This window comes from Marmota monax, unplaced genomic scaffold (assembly GCF_021218885.2).
Source record: "Marmota monax isolate L192 unplaced genomic scaffold, Marmota_monax_Labrador192_F-V1.1 WCK01_AAM20220418_F8-fsc00045, whole genome shotgun sequence".
In the NCBI taxonomy this organism is placed as follows: domain Eukaryota; kingdom Metazoa; phylum Chordata; class Mammalia; order Rodentia; family Sciuridae; genus Marmota; species Marmota monax.
Genome location: NW_026692132.1, coordinates 12,051,732 through 12,069,284, shown reverse-complemented (window position 1 = coordinate 12,069,284; position 17,553 = coordinate 12,051,732). Strand labels below are relative to the sequence as shown.

At 38.1% G+C, this 17,553-nt stretch overlaps 1 protein-coding gene across 2 annotated transcripts in view; it reads right to left on the bottom strand.

Annotated features, from left to right (window-relative positions):
- The window catches only part of Pgr (progesterone receptor), an 88,816-nt gene extending 71,560 nt beyond the window's left edge, over positions 1–17,256 (bottom strand). For both annotated transcript variants that reach the window (XM_046466839.2, XM_058570756.1), the window contains exons 1-2: positions 15,608–17,256; positions 14,399–14,550 (exon numbers count right to left, since the gene is read on the bottom strand). In XM_046466839.2, the coding sequence (XP_046322795.1) occupies positions 14,399–14,550; positions 15,608–17,241 (1,786 nt within the window). In that variant the 5' untranslated portion in view covers positions 17,242–17,256. The remainder of the gene's footprint in view (positions 1–14,398; positions 14,551–15,607) is intronic.
- Between the last annotated feature and the right edge of the window lie 297 nt (positions 17,257–17,553).

Here is a 17,553-nt window from a genome sequence, read left to right as displayed (position 1 = left end):
TGTGTAGGGCTCTTGTCAAGATGTTTAACCTGAATTTAACCATATGGTTAAAAAAAATCAGACATTAGATTGTGGGCCTTTTTACAAAACTTTTGGTCTGGACTCCACAAAAATTTCAATGTTCTAAAAAACAACAACACGTTTTTTAAATGAGAGATTTTTTTTAGATTAAAGAAAGCTAAATAGAGTTTTTAACTAAGTGAAATACATAAAACTTAATTAGATACTAAGTGAAAAAATAAAATCTACACAGGACATTTGGGAAATACCTGAAGAAATTTTAATATTGGGTAAATATTAGAAAAATTTTATCAATGTTAAAATTTCTTGAGTGTGATAATATGTGGTTGTAACAGAGACTCACAACATCTTGCCTCAGTTTCTGAAATACCTGGGATTATGGTGACTCCCTATTGCACTTAGTTCATATTTGTAGACTCTAAAATCAGCTCAATTTTTATTTCTTGGTAGTGAACAGTTTGTAGGGGCCCATGTGAACTCATGTGAGATGTTTTCTTTTTAAGTAAAATTAAAATTTTTCTCAATATATACAAATGTAAACTTTTAAAATTTATGTTTTCCTAGGACACAGTGAGATGTTTTGATCTATAAACTTCTTTTATTCAAATTCTATAACCTATTAGCTATCCACCTTGGATAAATCATTCAATCTCTTGTTGCTCATTTTCTTCATCTGTAACACAACAGTTCATCATTGTTTTCAGGTTTAAGTACAATAATGTTTTTAATAAAAACAACAACAAAACAAAACAAAAAAGGATCCAAGATGGCAGAGATAAGTTAGGGTGCAGACTAAACTCCTTCACAGTTTGGAGTCAAAGAAGAAAGGAGACAGATGATCATAGAGGTGGTTGACAGGGGCATACACTGACTCATAATACTGGAAGATCAGAAGCTTGGAAGGAGGGATACAGAAATTCTAGTTAATGGAACAGAAAACAGGAAATAATTTGGTAACTGGTAACCAGTACCTGCACCATCAAGACACGGGGTTGGGAGGGGGTAATGAAGGAGGAAAGAGGGAAATAAAAAGCTGACAAGCTTACTTCAGAAACAGCAGCAAAAGAGAAAGACACACTGAGTTAATCTGGGACAGGAACTGCAAAACCACCTGGTGATTGAGGAGCACTCTGCTTATCCTAATTTGCTGGTGGAGAAGAGTGGCAGGCAGCCATTTTGCAGTGACCACATCTAAGTTTCCAGCTTGGAAAGCAATTAAATTTCTACTGCTTCATCCCACCCAGAGATACCAGTTAATGATATCATAGAAAATGCCTTTGAAGTGGACCTCCCAAGTAATCTGTGAAGTAAGACTGCATCAAGCTGAAGACTGCCAAGATCCACTCCAGTATCTATATCAGGAGTAGAGAAGAGTACACTATACCAACAGTATAATGCCTAGGAGTCAGCATAAGCCTCAGTTGCTGCCCAACATGAGTGACTCTAACAGGGAGTACAGAGCCTGAAGAACTGCATGCAACTCTGCTGTGGGCCTCCTTGGGTACCTCTGCCAAGGAAAGTGCTGATGCCATTCAAAAATACAAAGGATCAATGTAATAAAGAGTTGGCACTTAAAAAATATAAAGAGGATTGACAAGCTTAGCCAAACTAATCAAAAGAAAGAGAAGGAAAACCCAAATTAATAAAATTAGAAATAAAAAGCAGACATCAAAATACTTATCCTCCAAATCCAGAGGATCATTAGGCACTATTTTGAAACTTACATTCCATAAATTGGAAAATCTGGAAGAAATATATAAATTTCTAGACACATACAACATACCATAATTAAACCAAAAGGGTACAGAAAGTCTAAGCAGGCTGATAACAAGCAGTAAGTCTGCAGCATTAATTAAAAGCATTCCAACAAAGAAAGGTCCAGAACCAGATGGATTCTCAGCTGAGTTCTATCAGATGTTTAAATAAGAACTAATGCCAATCCTCCTCAAATTATCCATGAAATAGAATGAGAGGATGATGATGACACACCCAAACTCATTCTAGAAAGCCAGTATCACCCAATACCAAAACCAGATTAGGACTCTTCAAGGAGAGAAAATGACAAATCAACATCCTTGGTAAACATAAATTCAAAAGTCCTTAATAAAATATTACCAAATAGAATTCAAAAATATGTTAAAAAGATCAAACACCATATCCAAATTGGTTTCATTCAAGGGATGCAAGGAAGTTTCAATATAAAAAAATCAATAAAAGTTAATTCATCACATAAATAGAACCAAAGACAAAAAATCATTCATGACCATTTCAATAGATGTGAAAAAAGTCTTTGACAAAATTCAGCACCCATGTATGTGAAAAATCCTAAAGAAACTAAGGATAATAAGAACTTACCTCAACTTCATAAAGACTCTATATGATAAGCACAAAGCCAACATCATACTGAGCGGGCAAAAACTAAAAGCATTTTCTCTAAAATCAGGAATGAGACTAGGATCTCCCCTCTCACCACTCCTACTCAATATAGTATTTGAAACTTTAGCCAAAGCAATTAGGCAAGAAAAGAAAACTTGATGTGCTTATACCTGACAGGAGTGTTAAAGTAGGTTACTTGATAGCACTCAAGTGGGAAAATATGACCATTAAATGAGAGACGGGCCATCAACAATATTTGGTATATTTCAGGACATTTACTGGAGCTAGAAGTTAGGGTGAGCTTAGTGAATGTGGAGTGTCAGAAAATGAATTTAGGGAGGAAACAGCTAATTTTCAAGATGCTAAGAGATGCACTGAATTATATGAGGAAACTAGTAAGGTAAGTGGTAACTGAGCCAGGGAGAATAGTAGTAGAAAGTAATTTCAGAGAGCAGCAGGGTTCATATCCTGCTAGGCCTTAGACCACTGAGCAAACATTGGGTTTTAATGTGAAAGAAATATAGTGCTATTAGAGGCTTTCGAGGAGTGACATGATCTGTTTTTTTTTTTTTTAACAGTATCACTTTAGCATCTAGAATGAGAATAGAGGAGGCAAAGCTAGATATGAGAGGCTGTTATGATAAATCCAAAGGGGAATAATGGTAGCTTGAAACAAAATCGTCAGTGAGGTAGTGATGATAGTCCAGATTCTAGATATATTCTGAAGGAGACAAACAGTTTATAGAAATCTGTTTGTTGACCCATTCTGATATTTTTTAAAAATTCAAGAATTAATCCCTTCCTGTTACCATTCAAAATTATTTGTTCTTCTTTCTTCTCTTTATTTCCTTTACTTATTTATTTATTTTTTTTGCTTTCTCACTGTGGATCAGCTTCTCATCCTTCCTTCCTGAAGCTAGAACCACTGTTCTCTAAGCCAAACAATCCCTCTACCTCTGTTACAAATTCTCTCCTAAATATTCACATATCTTTTAACTGGTAAAACACCAAATTATCTAACTAGTTACACCAAACACCTATGATTGTGTATTTAGCTAATCAACAGGCTTTTAGGAAATGTAAAAAACCACACATTACATAACACAGACACATCATTTGAACACATGTACCAATGAGAAAGGAATTTAAGATACCTATATAAAAATATGAAAAATTTACAAAGGTATGCATTGACAAGGTGGTTTAAATTGTTGTGCTATTTTGATTCAAGTTTACAACTTTTTACACACATGGAAATAGTTAATTCTTTCCCTCATATTTATGCAGTTTATTTTTTTTTCTTTAGCATGGAAACCCTAAATTTATTGATGTTCAACTTCATTATTTTGTACAAACTGTGATTAGCATATCAGGTGGCTTAAGTTTCTGTTATAATTCTCTAGAGTCTCATCTGAAATTGTCTTTGTACAAAAATAGAATTGTGTGGATAATTAACATTTTCCTGATTGCTATGTAGGTCTAGAACCCCCAAATACATAAGATTGGACTACTACCAGATTTTTAAGTATTTCCTGATAAATCTCTTACTTAATTGTTACCACCATGTCTTACTTCAGACAGTGTCAAATGGTATGGTACAGTGAGAACAGTTTAGGTTTTGGAGTTGAACAGAACTGAGTTTGATTACTAGCTCCATTACTAACTGGCTGGGTGACATTAGAGTTGTTACCTTGCCTGCCTGTTTCAATTCTTAATCTGTAAAGAGAATGAAAGCAACTTTTAAAAAAACTTCTGAAAATTGAAGGAGATAAGGAATACTGTGCAATAGGCCTACTGTATGTTTTAATAAGCTTTTTCACTGCTGTTACTAAAAGACTTGACCAGGGGGAAAAGTTTATTTTGGGGCTCACTGTTTCAGAGGTCTCAATCCATAGACAGCAGCCTTCATTCCTAGGAGCTCAAGGTTAGGCAAACATCATGGTAGAAGAGTGTGGCGGAGGGAAGCAGCTCACATGATTATCAGAAAGCAGAAAGAGAGACTCTACTTGCCAAATATGAGCTATGTACCCCAAAGGCATGCCCCTGAATGCCCCATCTTCTCCAGCCCCACCCTACCCATCCTCAATTACCACTCAGCTAATCCCTATGGGGGGGGGGAATAATTCACTGATTTGGTTAAGGCTTTCATAATCCAATCATTTTACTTCTGAATCTTTTTGCATGGCTTCACATATGAACTTTTGGGGGACACCTAATATCTAAGCTATAACACTGCAGTACCTAGTATATTATAAGGACACACCCCAAAATGTTAGTCCCCATCTTTTCTCCCTGGCCTTTCACATTTTCCAGAATTCTTGCAGGAGGGAACATTCTTGGTATGGGAAACAGCTCACCTGCCTTTGATAGATTAATGTCAATGCTTTAGGCAAAGAAAAGTAGCTTTTTTTCTCATCTCAGAACTGTAGGCTCCTTCCTACTCTATCTAGAACAGAGTATTTTAATTTTTCTTAGCTCCTGCCTCTCTCACACAACTTTCCACCCATCTTTCCCATTGCTTCCAGAATTAATTTTCTCACAAACAAAGTTGATCATGTCACCCTCAGCTTACACTATCTGGCTACTCTTTAAATGAAGCAGTGCTTTTAAGAACCAACTGTAAAGCTCAATGAAATTCCAATTTCTGGGTCCCATTTCTAGACACTTTGATTTAGTATATATGAGATAAGACTCAGCAATCTTCATCTTAAACTGATGATTCTGAGACAAATGCACTGAATACCAAAAAAGGACACTGGCTTCCAGCCAAAATCCAAAGTAGATCAGAAGCTAACTTTTGGATTTATCGGTTTGAGATGTTCAGTCACCCTACTATAAAGATATCAGGTAGGCATTTGGAGATATAAGCCTAGAGCTCGTGGAAAATAACTGGACTGGACATAGAAAATTGGGAGTGGTCAGTGTGTGGATGATTTATCTAAATTCAAAAGACTGAATTAGATCACCAAGGAAATAAACATCTAAACACAGGGAAGGAGTCCTAATACTGAAAACAGGGGCCTCGGGTGCTAAGAGCTGGAGAAGAATTTGAAAGGGAGTCAGTGAGAAAATTAAGAGTACAGTGTCTTAAAAATAAAGCAGAGAAACTATTTCTAGGAAGGTGGAGTGATCAACTGTCAAATGTACCAATAGATCCAGTAGGTGGGACTGACAATCATCATCAGATTTACCATGAGGTCACCATGACAAGAAAAGTTTTGGAGGAGTGATAGTGGGAAAAAAAACTGATTGGATTAGATTTAGCAGAAAACTCTTATCCTCATAAGAGTTTTGCTGAAAAAGAGGAAGAAAATGGTTGATGGCCAAAGGGTGAGTAAAATAAACAGGAATATTTTGTATATTTTATTTTAGGTTGGGAAAAAATATTAGTATGCTTGTATGCTGATGGGAATGATCCAGTAGAGAGGAGGGGAATTATTTAAGTTGGGAAGGGGAGCATTTCTGGCACATGCTCTTGAGCAGGCAGGAGTAGCCCAGATCTAGTGTCCACGTGGGAAGGATGATCTCAAGAAGAACACACAGATCTCCAGTGCAGGATGAAAGACAGATTATGAATTAGATACCATGTGAGAGCAATAGTACATCCTAAAACTTCAGGAAGTTTTCTCAGAAAATTGGGAAGCCAGGTCATTTGCTGAAAGTGAGGACAGAAAAGTGTTGGAAGATTGAGAAGAGAAAAATGGAAGACAGATACCCAGACACACCACTGGAATGAGTCAATTGTTTGCAGAGCAGGTAACTTAGTCATGTTGTGCATTTTATTCCAATTCCATCTCCCAATTATACAGGTTCTCTTCCCCAGAAATTCAGTTAGCAAATTTCCACTCTCCCTGATGTCAATCAGTTTTTCATAACAAATAATTAACATAAAGGGATACTGGATCATGATATAATGTCTCAGCTCTGCCATTTATACACTGTTGGCCTGTGCAAGTGATTTAATCTCTTTGTGCTTCATGTAATATATTGAGTCAAGATCCTGACATGTAATAAATGTCACTATTATTATTAAATATCTCCAGAACCTAACTATTGAAAACTCTTTGAAAGATTTTTTAACAAGTTATTTCCAAGTATGAAAGTAAGTATAAAACTTTTGATGTTTTATAGTGCTTTTACAACAAAAGCAAATAACAATGAAATCATCCCTAACACTTGTTTTTCAAAATATTCTCTTCATAATAAAGATATCTTTTAAAAGGGAGTTCCTGCCATTTAAAAAAAAACAAGAATATTATCTTTAACTTCAAGGGCAGGTTACCTGTCTCATCTGTTAAGTACCTTCTAAGTAGCACAACACTGAGACTCTTGTCATCATAGAAAGGGTCAGAAATTTAGACCACATCATTTTAAAGTTTAAGACCTCTCTTAAGTACTGTGCCACAATAAAACTCTGTTGTGGTTAAATTTTTTTCTGGTCATACCTCATCATGTTGCAATATATCATTCAGATACTACTATATTTTCTAGGCCTTATGTTAAAAATTAACCACAGTAAAGATACTTTACAGAGCTTTGCTCACTTTAGGCTTCAACCTGTGTGTTACAATACATGCCTCAGAAGAAAGCAGTAGTGGGATTCCATATGTCACCTATAATCTTAACTTGAAATATTTCTTTTAACATCACAGCAACAATCTTATCAGTGTCTTGCAGATTTTGCATAAAACATTTTTAAAATATTTTTTATTTTTTAAATACACGACAATAGTGGAATGCTTATAATACAGAAAGCATTACTATTGAGGTTGTATCTTTTTGATATATCTTTGCTCTACTGACTTATCGAAACCAGTTTTTTACATACTTCATTATTCAAACAATCTAGCAACCAGCAAAACTCTAATAAAGCATCTTGTGACAAAGTTAATTCTCAAATGCTGTTATCCTTCAGTTAGCTCCTATCCTCAAAAAGTTAAGAGGAATGTAAGACTAAGTGGAGAAAAAGCAAGCAACCCCCAGCAACTTCAATCTGTGCATCTCTTCAGGTGAGCTGGCAAAACTGGTACCAACCAAACAAGAAATTCCCTAGACTCTCTCTGCCCAGGAGATCCAGAATCTTTTCTACTGATGTTCCAGCATGGTATCAAACCACAGATGGGACCAGATGAATTTGGATTGCACCAAGGACCCCTGGTCCCCAGCCACCATGCTGTGCACACTTACTCCAGTCATTCCATTAGCAAACATATTTCTCATTTTCTGGAGGTTGGGAAGACTAACATGAAGGTACTGGCAGATCTGGTGTTTGTTGTAGGAATGTTTCCTGGTTCATACTTGGCACCTTTTTGTGTCCTCACAAGGTAGAAGGGATACACAATTGCTCTTGATTCCTTTTTACAAGAGCATTTATCTTATTCATGAGGGCTTAGTCCTCATTACCTGATTACTTCCCTTTTTGGATCAGCTGTGTTTGAAAATTAAGAATTATTTGTGCTTTAGAAGGATAACAGAGACCAACACTTAATAGGAAAACTACTATATTTATGCAGCAAAATATACGAATGTTCACAGACCATAAAATGCCCTCATGGAAATTCAGATCAGGTTGTGCTGCCAAATGAATTTAAATCTTGTCGGGTATAGTTGACAAGTGACTATGAGAGCATTTAATCTTTGCACAGCCTTGTGGATATTAAATTAGAGAGAGAGGAATTGTAGGTCTATACCTGTTCTTGGCTCCACCTACTCTGGCTGGATTCCTTAATTCATGATGCAAAGTGACCTTGAGCCTTTGCCCTCAATTGCCCACCACAAGATTCATTCTTTGTTGGTCTCTTTCAACATTTAGGGCAAGTGGTGTGTATATCCATTAGACAGCACTAGGCGAGCAGAGGCTAGCTGAAACTAGGAAGAACCATTGTGGAAGAAAGGGGGGGCCAGGTGGATGGGAAACTGCCATCTCCTCAGTAAACACAGTTGTCTGTGAATAATATCATTGCTTGCTTTTTCACAAAATCATATATTTTAGAAAGTTTTTCACATTTATAATATGGATAACTGGCTCATTCCAAAATGCTACTGTTTTTCATTACAAGGGTGTACTATAATTTATTAATCTAATAATAACATATATTTGGGCTATTTTCAGGTTCTCCATACTGTATCACAAATAATAAAGTAATAGAAATCATCATAAAATATCTCTACTCCTTTCTAGAGTTTTTCTAAGGATGAGTAACTCTGTATAACTCCTTGTAAAATTCAGGTATAAAGGTCCATTCACCTCATAGGACTCCTCCAAATATTAAATGTGTTAACATAGCAAAGGAGCTAGAACAGTGCTTGAATCATAGTTGAGGCCAATAATTTGTTAAATGAGTAAGCCTCTCGCACAATATTAGGATATTCCCAGAGGAACAAACTACAATCCTGGATTGGTCTAATGGAATGCTATTGTGTGTCTTCTCTGGCTTTGATGCAACTCATGTCTAAGTATTTTCATGTGCGTTTGTTAACTAATTCATCTAAAAAAAATCTTTTTTAACTCATTTGTCCTTTTATAGTAATACGATAGGACTTTTTGTTTGTTTTGTTTTCTTCATGGTTTTTTGCCTGTCAAAGATGATGATATGTATGAATATATACATATGCAATCTACAATCATCTTTGTAGTTTCAAATGAACTTTGAAATGCAGTATCAATATATATCTTTGCAGTAAATAAAGTAGCAAATCAGATTATTTTGGTAGTAGGAATGAAGCTATTCACCTAGTTCATTTATTTATAGCCATACCAAAACACCTAAATGTATTCTGGAAAGAGGAACAAGTCATGCACTAATGAGACAGGTGCAAGAAGGACTTACTCATGTAATGTTACCTAGGCAATTCCTGGATAAGAGGATTTTGATTCTATCAAGTACTGGGTAGTGTTTAAAAGAACAAGTTAGAACAACACACACACACACACACACACACATATTCAAACATATACAGGGCTTCAAGTCATATGAAAAAAGTAATGGGAATAATGGTACATACATTATGTGATACTATCTATGTCGTAACACACCTCAAACAACACATTATAAACACACATGAAAAGAGAGGTGAAGGTAGAGAAGAATCATAGGGAAGGGAAAACACTAGTGGAATTGATCAAAGAGGTCATAGCCTTATTGGTAATGTTTTAATTTTTTATAGAAGAATGTAGTGCTGTGTTACTTGAGTAATTAAAGGGACTCAACGACCAGAACAAGAACAGCTATTAGCATTAGCATGGATGTCTGCTACCACTGTATCCCTCTGGTTCTTGCAGGACGTTAATATACAATTTCTTAAGGAGAATAAATAATTTGGGAACCCTACATAATCAAATATTGAACAGATGGTGCCAAATGTTCTGTTTGTAACTACTACTTTTTCAGTATAACAGAAGCTTGCTTCAGTGGGTTACAATGTATAATTATTTATTCATGTTAAATATTAAACTGAGAGACTTGCAGTTTGAGAAGAAATTGGCTAGCAAGTTTTGAAATGAATTTTAGAGAATTACTATATGTTTATTTTTAGGGCAATGGGAAAACTTTCAAAGAGTAAATTCTACTAGAGTGTAAATTAAATAAGATGATTAGCAAACTACCTTCTCAAGACTATAAATACTAATCAAGTAAATTATAGTGGAAAGGATTATTGGATCATTTTGTAGATTATAAAATATTGAAAAGCATTTTAGAATTCTAAAGATAGGAAAAAAATCACGTTAATGAAAATTTGAATGTTTAACATTTTTCTTTCTAAAGCCATATCAAGGAGAATTATGCTACTAAATCTGTTTTCACTCTTCACTTATGACACCAAATATATTCAACTATAGTATAAGAAAAACCACATCCTTAAAAGTATTTCATTTCTGTCCAGTTTCATCTGTGGCTGTTTATGATGATGTCTCTCTCATTCTAAAGACTTTCTAAATTATCCCCAGTTTCTGAGAGGAGATCAACTTTCTAGTTATCCAAGAACCACACAGACCCTAACCCTTTCCATACCTGCAATTAGGTATGTGTATTCAGATTAGCAAAAGGCCCCTCTCCCCTCCACTCTCCAAACTCTGCTGGAGCAGGGGCCAGACAGTGCTGAACAGTCCATACTGTTTTATTTTTCTTTGATCAGCACCTAGCATTGTGCCTGGACACTGTGGATGCTCCATAAATGAATACTCAAACTAATGTGATTAAGGTAACTAATTAGTGAATAATTAATACATGAATAAAGAATAAGGATAATATTACAATACAATTAAAGGTCCATCAATGCCTACATAGCCTTGTGTGTTCTAAATAATACATTTCAACTATATTACAACATTTGTATAACCATTTTACTTCAAATATATTCACTACAAATACTATTACAGAGTATAGTATCCAAATAATAAAAGCATGTCATTATCAGTTAGGATGATGGCTTCATGTAGAAAAACAGTTATTTTTAGAATACCTAGTATTTTCCTGGTACTAAGCTGGTTGCAGTGCACAAGTGGTTCTTTACTTCATAGTACCAGATCACTAGCTGGCATTTATAGAACTATACTTCATTTCTTTGAAAGGCACTGAATAATTCTTGACCACTTCCCCACCCTACAAGTCTTGGTGAAGGAATGTAATTGACTCTTCAACAATTGTGTTTTGGCTAATATATTTTAAATAGATTTAGTTAGCATAAGAGTGGTCATTTCCCCCATGCCTATATCCTTTTTTCTGACTGGTATCTTTTCTCTATTTCTTCTCTCTTCTTGGTGTCATACATAGCAAGTTAAACTCAGCTTTCCTGGGTGAGTCTCTCTCAGCTCCCACTCCTGACTTTGAAGAGAGGTGGGAAAACTGGCTCTTGGCCCCTGACTGTCTTCTCATTGCTGCCCTAAATATGAAGTAAATGTGATCCACTCTTTGTATCACACAGATCTAATTATCCCTAATATTGCATTCTTCAGGATTCACTTTTATCTCTCTGAATGTTTCATCTCTTGGCAAACATCAACCACATTTCCTATTATGAGAAAGGAAGCATAGTGATTGCCGACAGAGATCTGGAGTCACACCACCTGGGTTTGAAGCCTGATCCTATCACTTCTTGTGATTAAGGCAGTGTAGTGTCCTCATTAGTAGAGTGGGAGGAATAATAATAACAATCCATATTATTAGGATTAAATGAGTTGAGACCTATTAAACAGTCACCAGCACATAGAAAGTATTTTATAATTGCAGTATTATCATTATTATCCTTGGTAATACTATTATGCAAATTGTTACCCACTGACTTACAACTTCTGGCCATTCTGGCATCCACACAGTGCTCAACTTTGAACCACAACTCTGTTCCCTCTAAGATTTCAAACCTGGTATTTGTTTCCAACTGTAAAAGCCCTTCTACTCATCTTTGTCATCCCTGAAAATTCCCAGAATCTTCTCTCTATTCCCTTGCTTTCAATCACCAAATCTCTCCCAATTTATCCAAACATTAGCAACTTAGCTTCCCAACCTTTAACTCATACAATTCTCTAATATGGCTCTTCAACTCTTATCTGGGCATTTAATGAGAAAATTTAAATGTCTCATATGCATATATTTTACCTTCTGAACTCTATTGTAAACTCATTGGAGGTAAAAAAAACATCACCAATAGAAGCTGACAACATGCTAGATATTCTTTTAAAATGGCATATATGGAGTAACTCATTTAATATTTATAGCAAGCCTAAAAAAGTATCCACTATTGTTATCTTGATATTATATCTAAGGAAGAGGGAGGTAAAGAGTACCTTTGGCATAAATCTAAATATACCTTTAAATATATACCCCTTAGGTCTATAATAATTGCTAAGTGAATCAACTTACTAATAGAATATTATTACTTTCCTCTAGTCTGATGAATGATTTAAATACTGCCCCAAAAGGGTGTTTCAATCCAATGAAGGATTCTCTTCATTGTTCAAGTTCTATACATGAACTTTATGAAGTAAATTCCAAGAATTAAGTAGCATATACCATCTATTTGCATCTTTGACTTATAGACACTGCAATTTAAAATAACCTATTATTAAAAATTTTTTTAATTGTAGGTGAACACACAGTATCTTTATCATTATGTGGTGCTGAGAATGGAACCCAGTGCCTCACATGTGAAAGGCAAGTGCTTTACCTATTTTTAAACTAAGAATCAGCTACTAACTAGTTGTGAAATTTCCAAAATCTCAGATTTATGTCTTTAAGATTTTCTTATCTATAAAAAGGAGGTAGGCTAGAATAAACTGGACTTTGGGGGATCCTAAATGGGTCATTCAATTATGAAATTAAACTATTCTAAGTAGACTATAAGCATGAAAAAAATCATAATCTACAAGTGAATGTTCATTCAACCAATACCATAGTCAATTAGGAATAGTAAATCCAGTTGCTCAACTGGAGAATGAACTTTTCCATACAAAGAACTTGCATCTGAAACTGACTATATCATATTCACGGGAGAGTTAAGTTTACTCTCACTTGCCTGTGCTTTCAAGCACCCTCTTTTAACAGTGTCTCAATTAATTTAAAATGCAATTAACCTATCCTGAAGCTGATTATGTTCAATATCAGTTAAATGCACTCGTCTTTTATGAAAAATACATTCTGAAAATATATAAAGCAAATACTTTTTAAATTGGTGCATAATTTTAATTTTATAGGAGGATTCATTATGTCATATTTGTACATGCACATCGTTTGATCAGTCTCATTCCCTAGTACCTTTTCTTTCCCTTCCCTTCTCCCTCCCCTGATGTACTTTCTCTACTTTACTGATCTCCCTTTTATTATTATTATAATTATTGCATTTAATCACAGACACATATAGACATACATGACTGATTGTGGCATATTTGTACATGGATAGAGCATTACCAAAGTAAATAGTTTTATGAAGAACTTTAAATTTTCACTTAAAGTCTCCTTAAGTGAAAATTTTCTACTCCCCTCTGCTTATAAATAAAAGCCTTTTAAATTAGAAAACTTCAGAAACAGTAAACAAAAGAGCAGACATTCAAACTTTGATTCATTGTACATTGTTCATATGATCTTAGTAGTCCTCTCAACTTGTTATAAATTATACTTATTCCATATATTACAACATGAAATGATCTTTAAATACATTTTTATTTCAAACATGAATTGTTTGGCTGCGAAAGATTTTAGTGAAGGTAGAAAGAGAAATTCACAATGCTTTCTATGAAAGATGAAGTCTGAAATATACTATTCAAGCCAATCCAAAATCATTTGATAACTATGTAATTTAAATAATTTTTAAATGGGTAGCTTTTACTAAAAGCAAAATACTTCTTTAGAAATTAAATTACAATGATGTCCAAAGTTTTCATTTGTTCAAATCAATTTGCTCCTATACTCTTACACAATTAAACATATACTAAACAGAAAGGGAACTGAATTTTATTTGGGATGACCATGTAAACATGCATAAATACACAGTACACAAATATGCATGTAATACAAGGACAACATCATGTACACAGATTGTAAATGCAATATGTATGTATACCTATGTATGTATGTGTGTTAATTTGGAATTGCATTATGTACATTCTATATATTCCTGAATATACACACATATATAAACACACGTAATTTCAACAACAACCATTGTCAATAAAAACTGTAAAGTGCTTTGCATATACAGTAGATGTATTAAAAACACCATTAAAACCAAGCTGTCCTGAAAACTAGTTATTAAACAATAGTAGCACTGGCCTCAAGATTATGATGACTCATGTCTTCTATTGAAAGTGTTAATCAAAGAGTATGAAATTATAATATCCAATCACATTCACTATTGAGTATTATAGTAAAAATGTATTATTGAAATATCATCATATATTTTAAGATATATAAAAATATCACTATTTCTTAGAAGCAAGGGATAATTACAAAGATGGTCTCCATTGACAATTAAGTCAATAATAAAGAATCAGGAAAAAGAAGCCTACCTTCCATTGCCCTTTTAAAGAAGACCTTGCAGCTCCCACAGGTAAGGACACCATAATGGCAACCTGATGCTTCATCCCCACAGATTAAACAAATCTTCTGAGGTAGTGATTCAAAGTTGTACTGTGGGCTCTGGCTTGCTTCTGAATCTGGCCTTGAAATGCAAAACAAAATACTCCATTTATTTTTTGTTGTACCGCTATCTGATACTAAATGTTTTTAAAACCAGTATTGATGAGGTTAAAGGGGATTTTAAAATATAACACCATTATACACACTTGAAAGACATGCAAACTAAACATGATATAATAGACTCACTATAATTAGATTCACTAAACTTGCAAATTATTGACCATTCATCAGTAGTACCAACCTCAAAGAATGACAGTGTATCAATTTATGTTTAGGAAAGCTAAACTCTATTAGTTAAACAGAAATCTTTCTACAGAACTCCTTTTCTATATAAGGAGCAATTTAGTTTCTGACAAAATAAAATGTTATACCCTTCCTGTATGCTGTGTAACAATAAACATGTTTGACTTTAAGTGTTCAACAGAACTTAGCGATGCTTTTGCTTAAAGTTTTGAAAACTTAACTCTGTAAGTGTGTGTATACATGTGTGAGCCAGCAAACACACAGACACAAGTATTGTTCAAGACATTCACACTGTTTTGCTTATTTGCAGCAGGAAAGTCTACAAACCAAGGATTCTTTTTCTTTTACCTTCCATTACTTCAGTATATATATAAAAATGTTCTTGAAAACATAGTAGAGAATCCGAAACACTATTAGAGTATTGTGCACTGTAGTGATTGACATATAAATACACAATTAAAACATTACGCTTATAATTAATTTTCATTTTGAGATTCATATGAAATCCCTAATGTGTTTCTGCTTTGGGTTCTGGCCAGCCACTCTTCAAGTCCCACCCCTCCCAGGGAAACTGCCTTAGCTCTTCTCCAGTAAACACAATGCCAGTAATGGTCCTTCTTCCCCCCAAATGGCATATTCTGCGCCCCTTTGTGTCCCCAAAAGAGTAATGAGAAGAGTAAGGCAAACTGCCCTAGTGCCAGGTCCCTGTTGCCCACCCCCTCGAGACCACCCAGGGGGAAGGGAGCCCTATGCTGCCGGAGGGAGGCTGGCAGTCTTAAGCCACCAAGAGAGCTAGTTTGCGAACATGCCAGGCGCACCCAGCGCAAGGTCCTCACCTCAGGTAGTTGAGATACGGTGGGTAGACCTGCGGCAGGCCTTCCTTAAGCACAGTGGTCTGGTAGCCGAGCTGCGGCAGCCCGTTGAGGCCCAGCGGAGGGTAGAGCGCAGGTGGCGGCCCGGTGGCGGTAGCAGAGGCGGAGGTGGAGGACAAACCCTCTCTTGGGAGTAGGCAGGCGCCAGCGGCTGGAGGCTTACAGGGCAATGGCGCAAATGGGCCCTGCTGGGGCGGCGCGCCCTCTGCTTTATACAGGATGCACTCCAGGGTCGACCCCGAGGAGGACGCGGACGAGACTGTGGCACTGGAGGATGTGCCCACCACCGCGGCTTCCCCGGGTTTGGATGAGGGAGCTCGCGGCGGCGGCGCCAGTGGGAAATCCGGGAAGGTGGCAGAGTTGGCACTGGCCACTAGGTACCGACGCGGGGAGCGCACGGCGGCCTCCGCGCCTTCCTCTTCCTCCTTGATCTTCAGGGCTGGAGGCTGGAAGTCGCCATAGAGAGGGAATGTGTCATCTTTGGGTTCGGAGTCCGGCGGGTATGTGCAGTCAGGGAAGTCACCGCAAGGAACCGGAGTGGACGAGGCCGAGAGCGAGTCCCGCGGCGGGGCAAAGGCACTGGGGGCTGCGGCCCCGCTGTCGTAACTCTCCCCTTCCAGCAGCTGCCGGGTTCGGGCGGCCAGGATGGCATGGTTGAGGGGCAGGATAGGCACGTGGATAAAATCCACCACTGTGGTGGCCAGCGGGGAGCGCCCGGGCGTCACCGGGGCATCTTGCTCTGCCAAGGCGACTCTAGGCGCTGAAAAGCGGGAATCTTCCTTCGGAACAAGGGTGACGCCTCCTGCAGCCGCTCCAGGAGCGCTGGCTGCGACTCCTCCTCCGGCCGCTGTGCCTCCCAGAGCCCGAGGTTTGCCCTTCAGAAGTGGACCGGTGGAGCTCTCGGACTCGGGGCCATCCTCCTCCACCACCTCCGCCGCAGCAGCTAGCTGCGGAGAGGGCTTCACTGAGGCCCCGGGCCAATGGGGACTTCCAGAGGTCGGGAGCAGCAACTGCCGGGACGGTGACAGACCCCTAGGCAGCACCTTATGGACTGTTCCTGTCCCAGAGGAGCTGTCTCCAGACTTGCTCTCAGGCCGGCTCATGAGCGGGGCCAATACCCCCTTTGTACCGGAGGCACTACGGGGGTCCTCGGGGAGTTCTGGGCCAAAAAGAAACCAAGGGCTGGTGGCCTCGCAAGTGGGAGGGCTGGCTTGGCTCTGCCCGGGCCCCGAGGGCGCCAGAAGAGTGTCCAAAACACTGTCCAGCAGCCCGCTGTCCTTTTCTGGGACTCTAGAGTTGCAGCTTCCTGTACCCCTTGTGGCTTCAACTCCCGAGTACGCGCCCTCCACCTCTGACGGCGACTGCTGATCCAGCGTCTTCCGGTCTGGGGGATCCTGACCCTGGCACGACCTAGGGTAGAGCAGACCTTCCAGGGAGATGGGTATGGCCGAAACTACAGGCGAAGTGTCTGAGGTCTGGGTTCCCTGGAACAGGCCAGCGTCCGGACGACCCAGCAGGGGGGATTCGACCTCGGTGGGCGAGGGTGCGCCGCCCGCTGCGTGGGGAGCCCGGGGAATCTTTGCCTTCAGCTCAGTCATGACGACCTGAACTCCCCTTTTCTCCACCCCTGTCTTTAGGGAGGAGGGAAAGGGGAAAGAGGAGGGGGTGTCGGTAATATAGGGGCAGAGGGAGGAGAAAATGGGTGTCAATTTGGCTGGATTGGGGTGAGGGGGATCTCCACCTCTTGAGTCTGGAGGGGCGGCGCTGGTCAGCTCCTGCCCTGGCCTTCCATCCTGTGGTCAGTCAGAGGAAGGGTGGCGGTCCTTTCGTTCCTGCAGCAAGTGAGGAGGGCAGGAAAAGGTAGTTTGTCTCCTAGTTGGGAGAGTTTTCCAAGAGAGTTCTCTGACTTC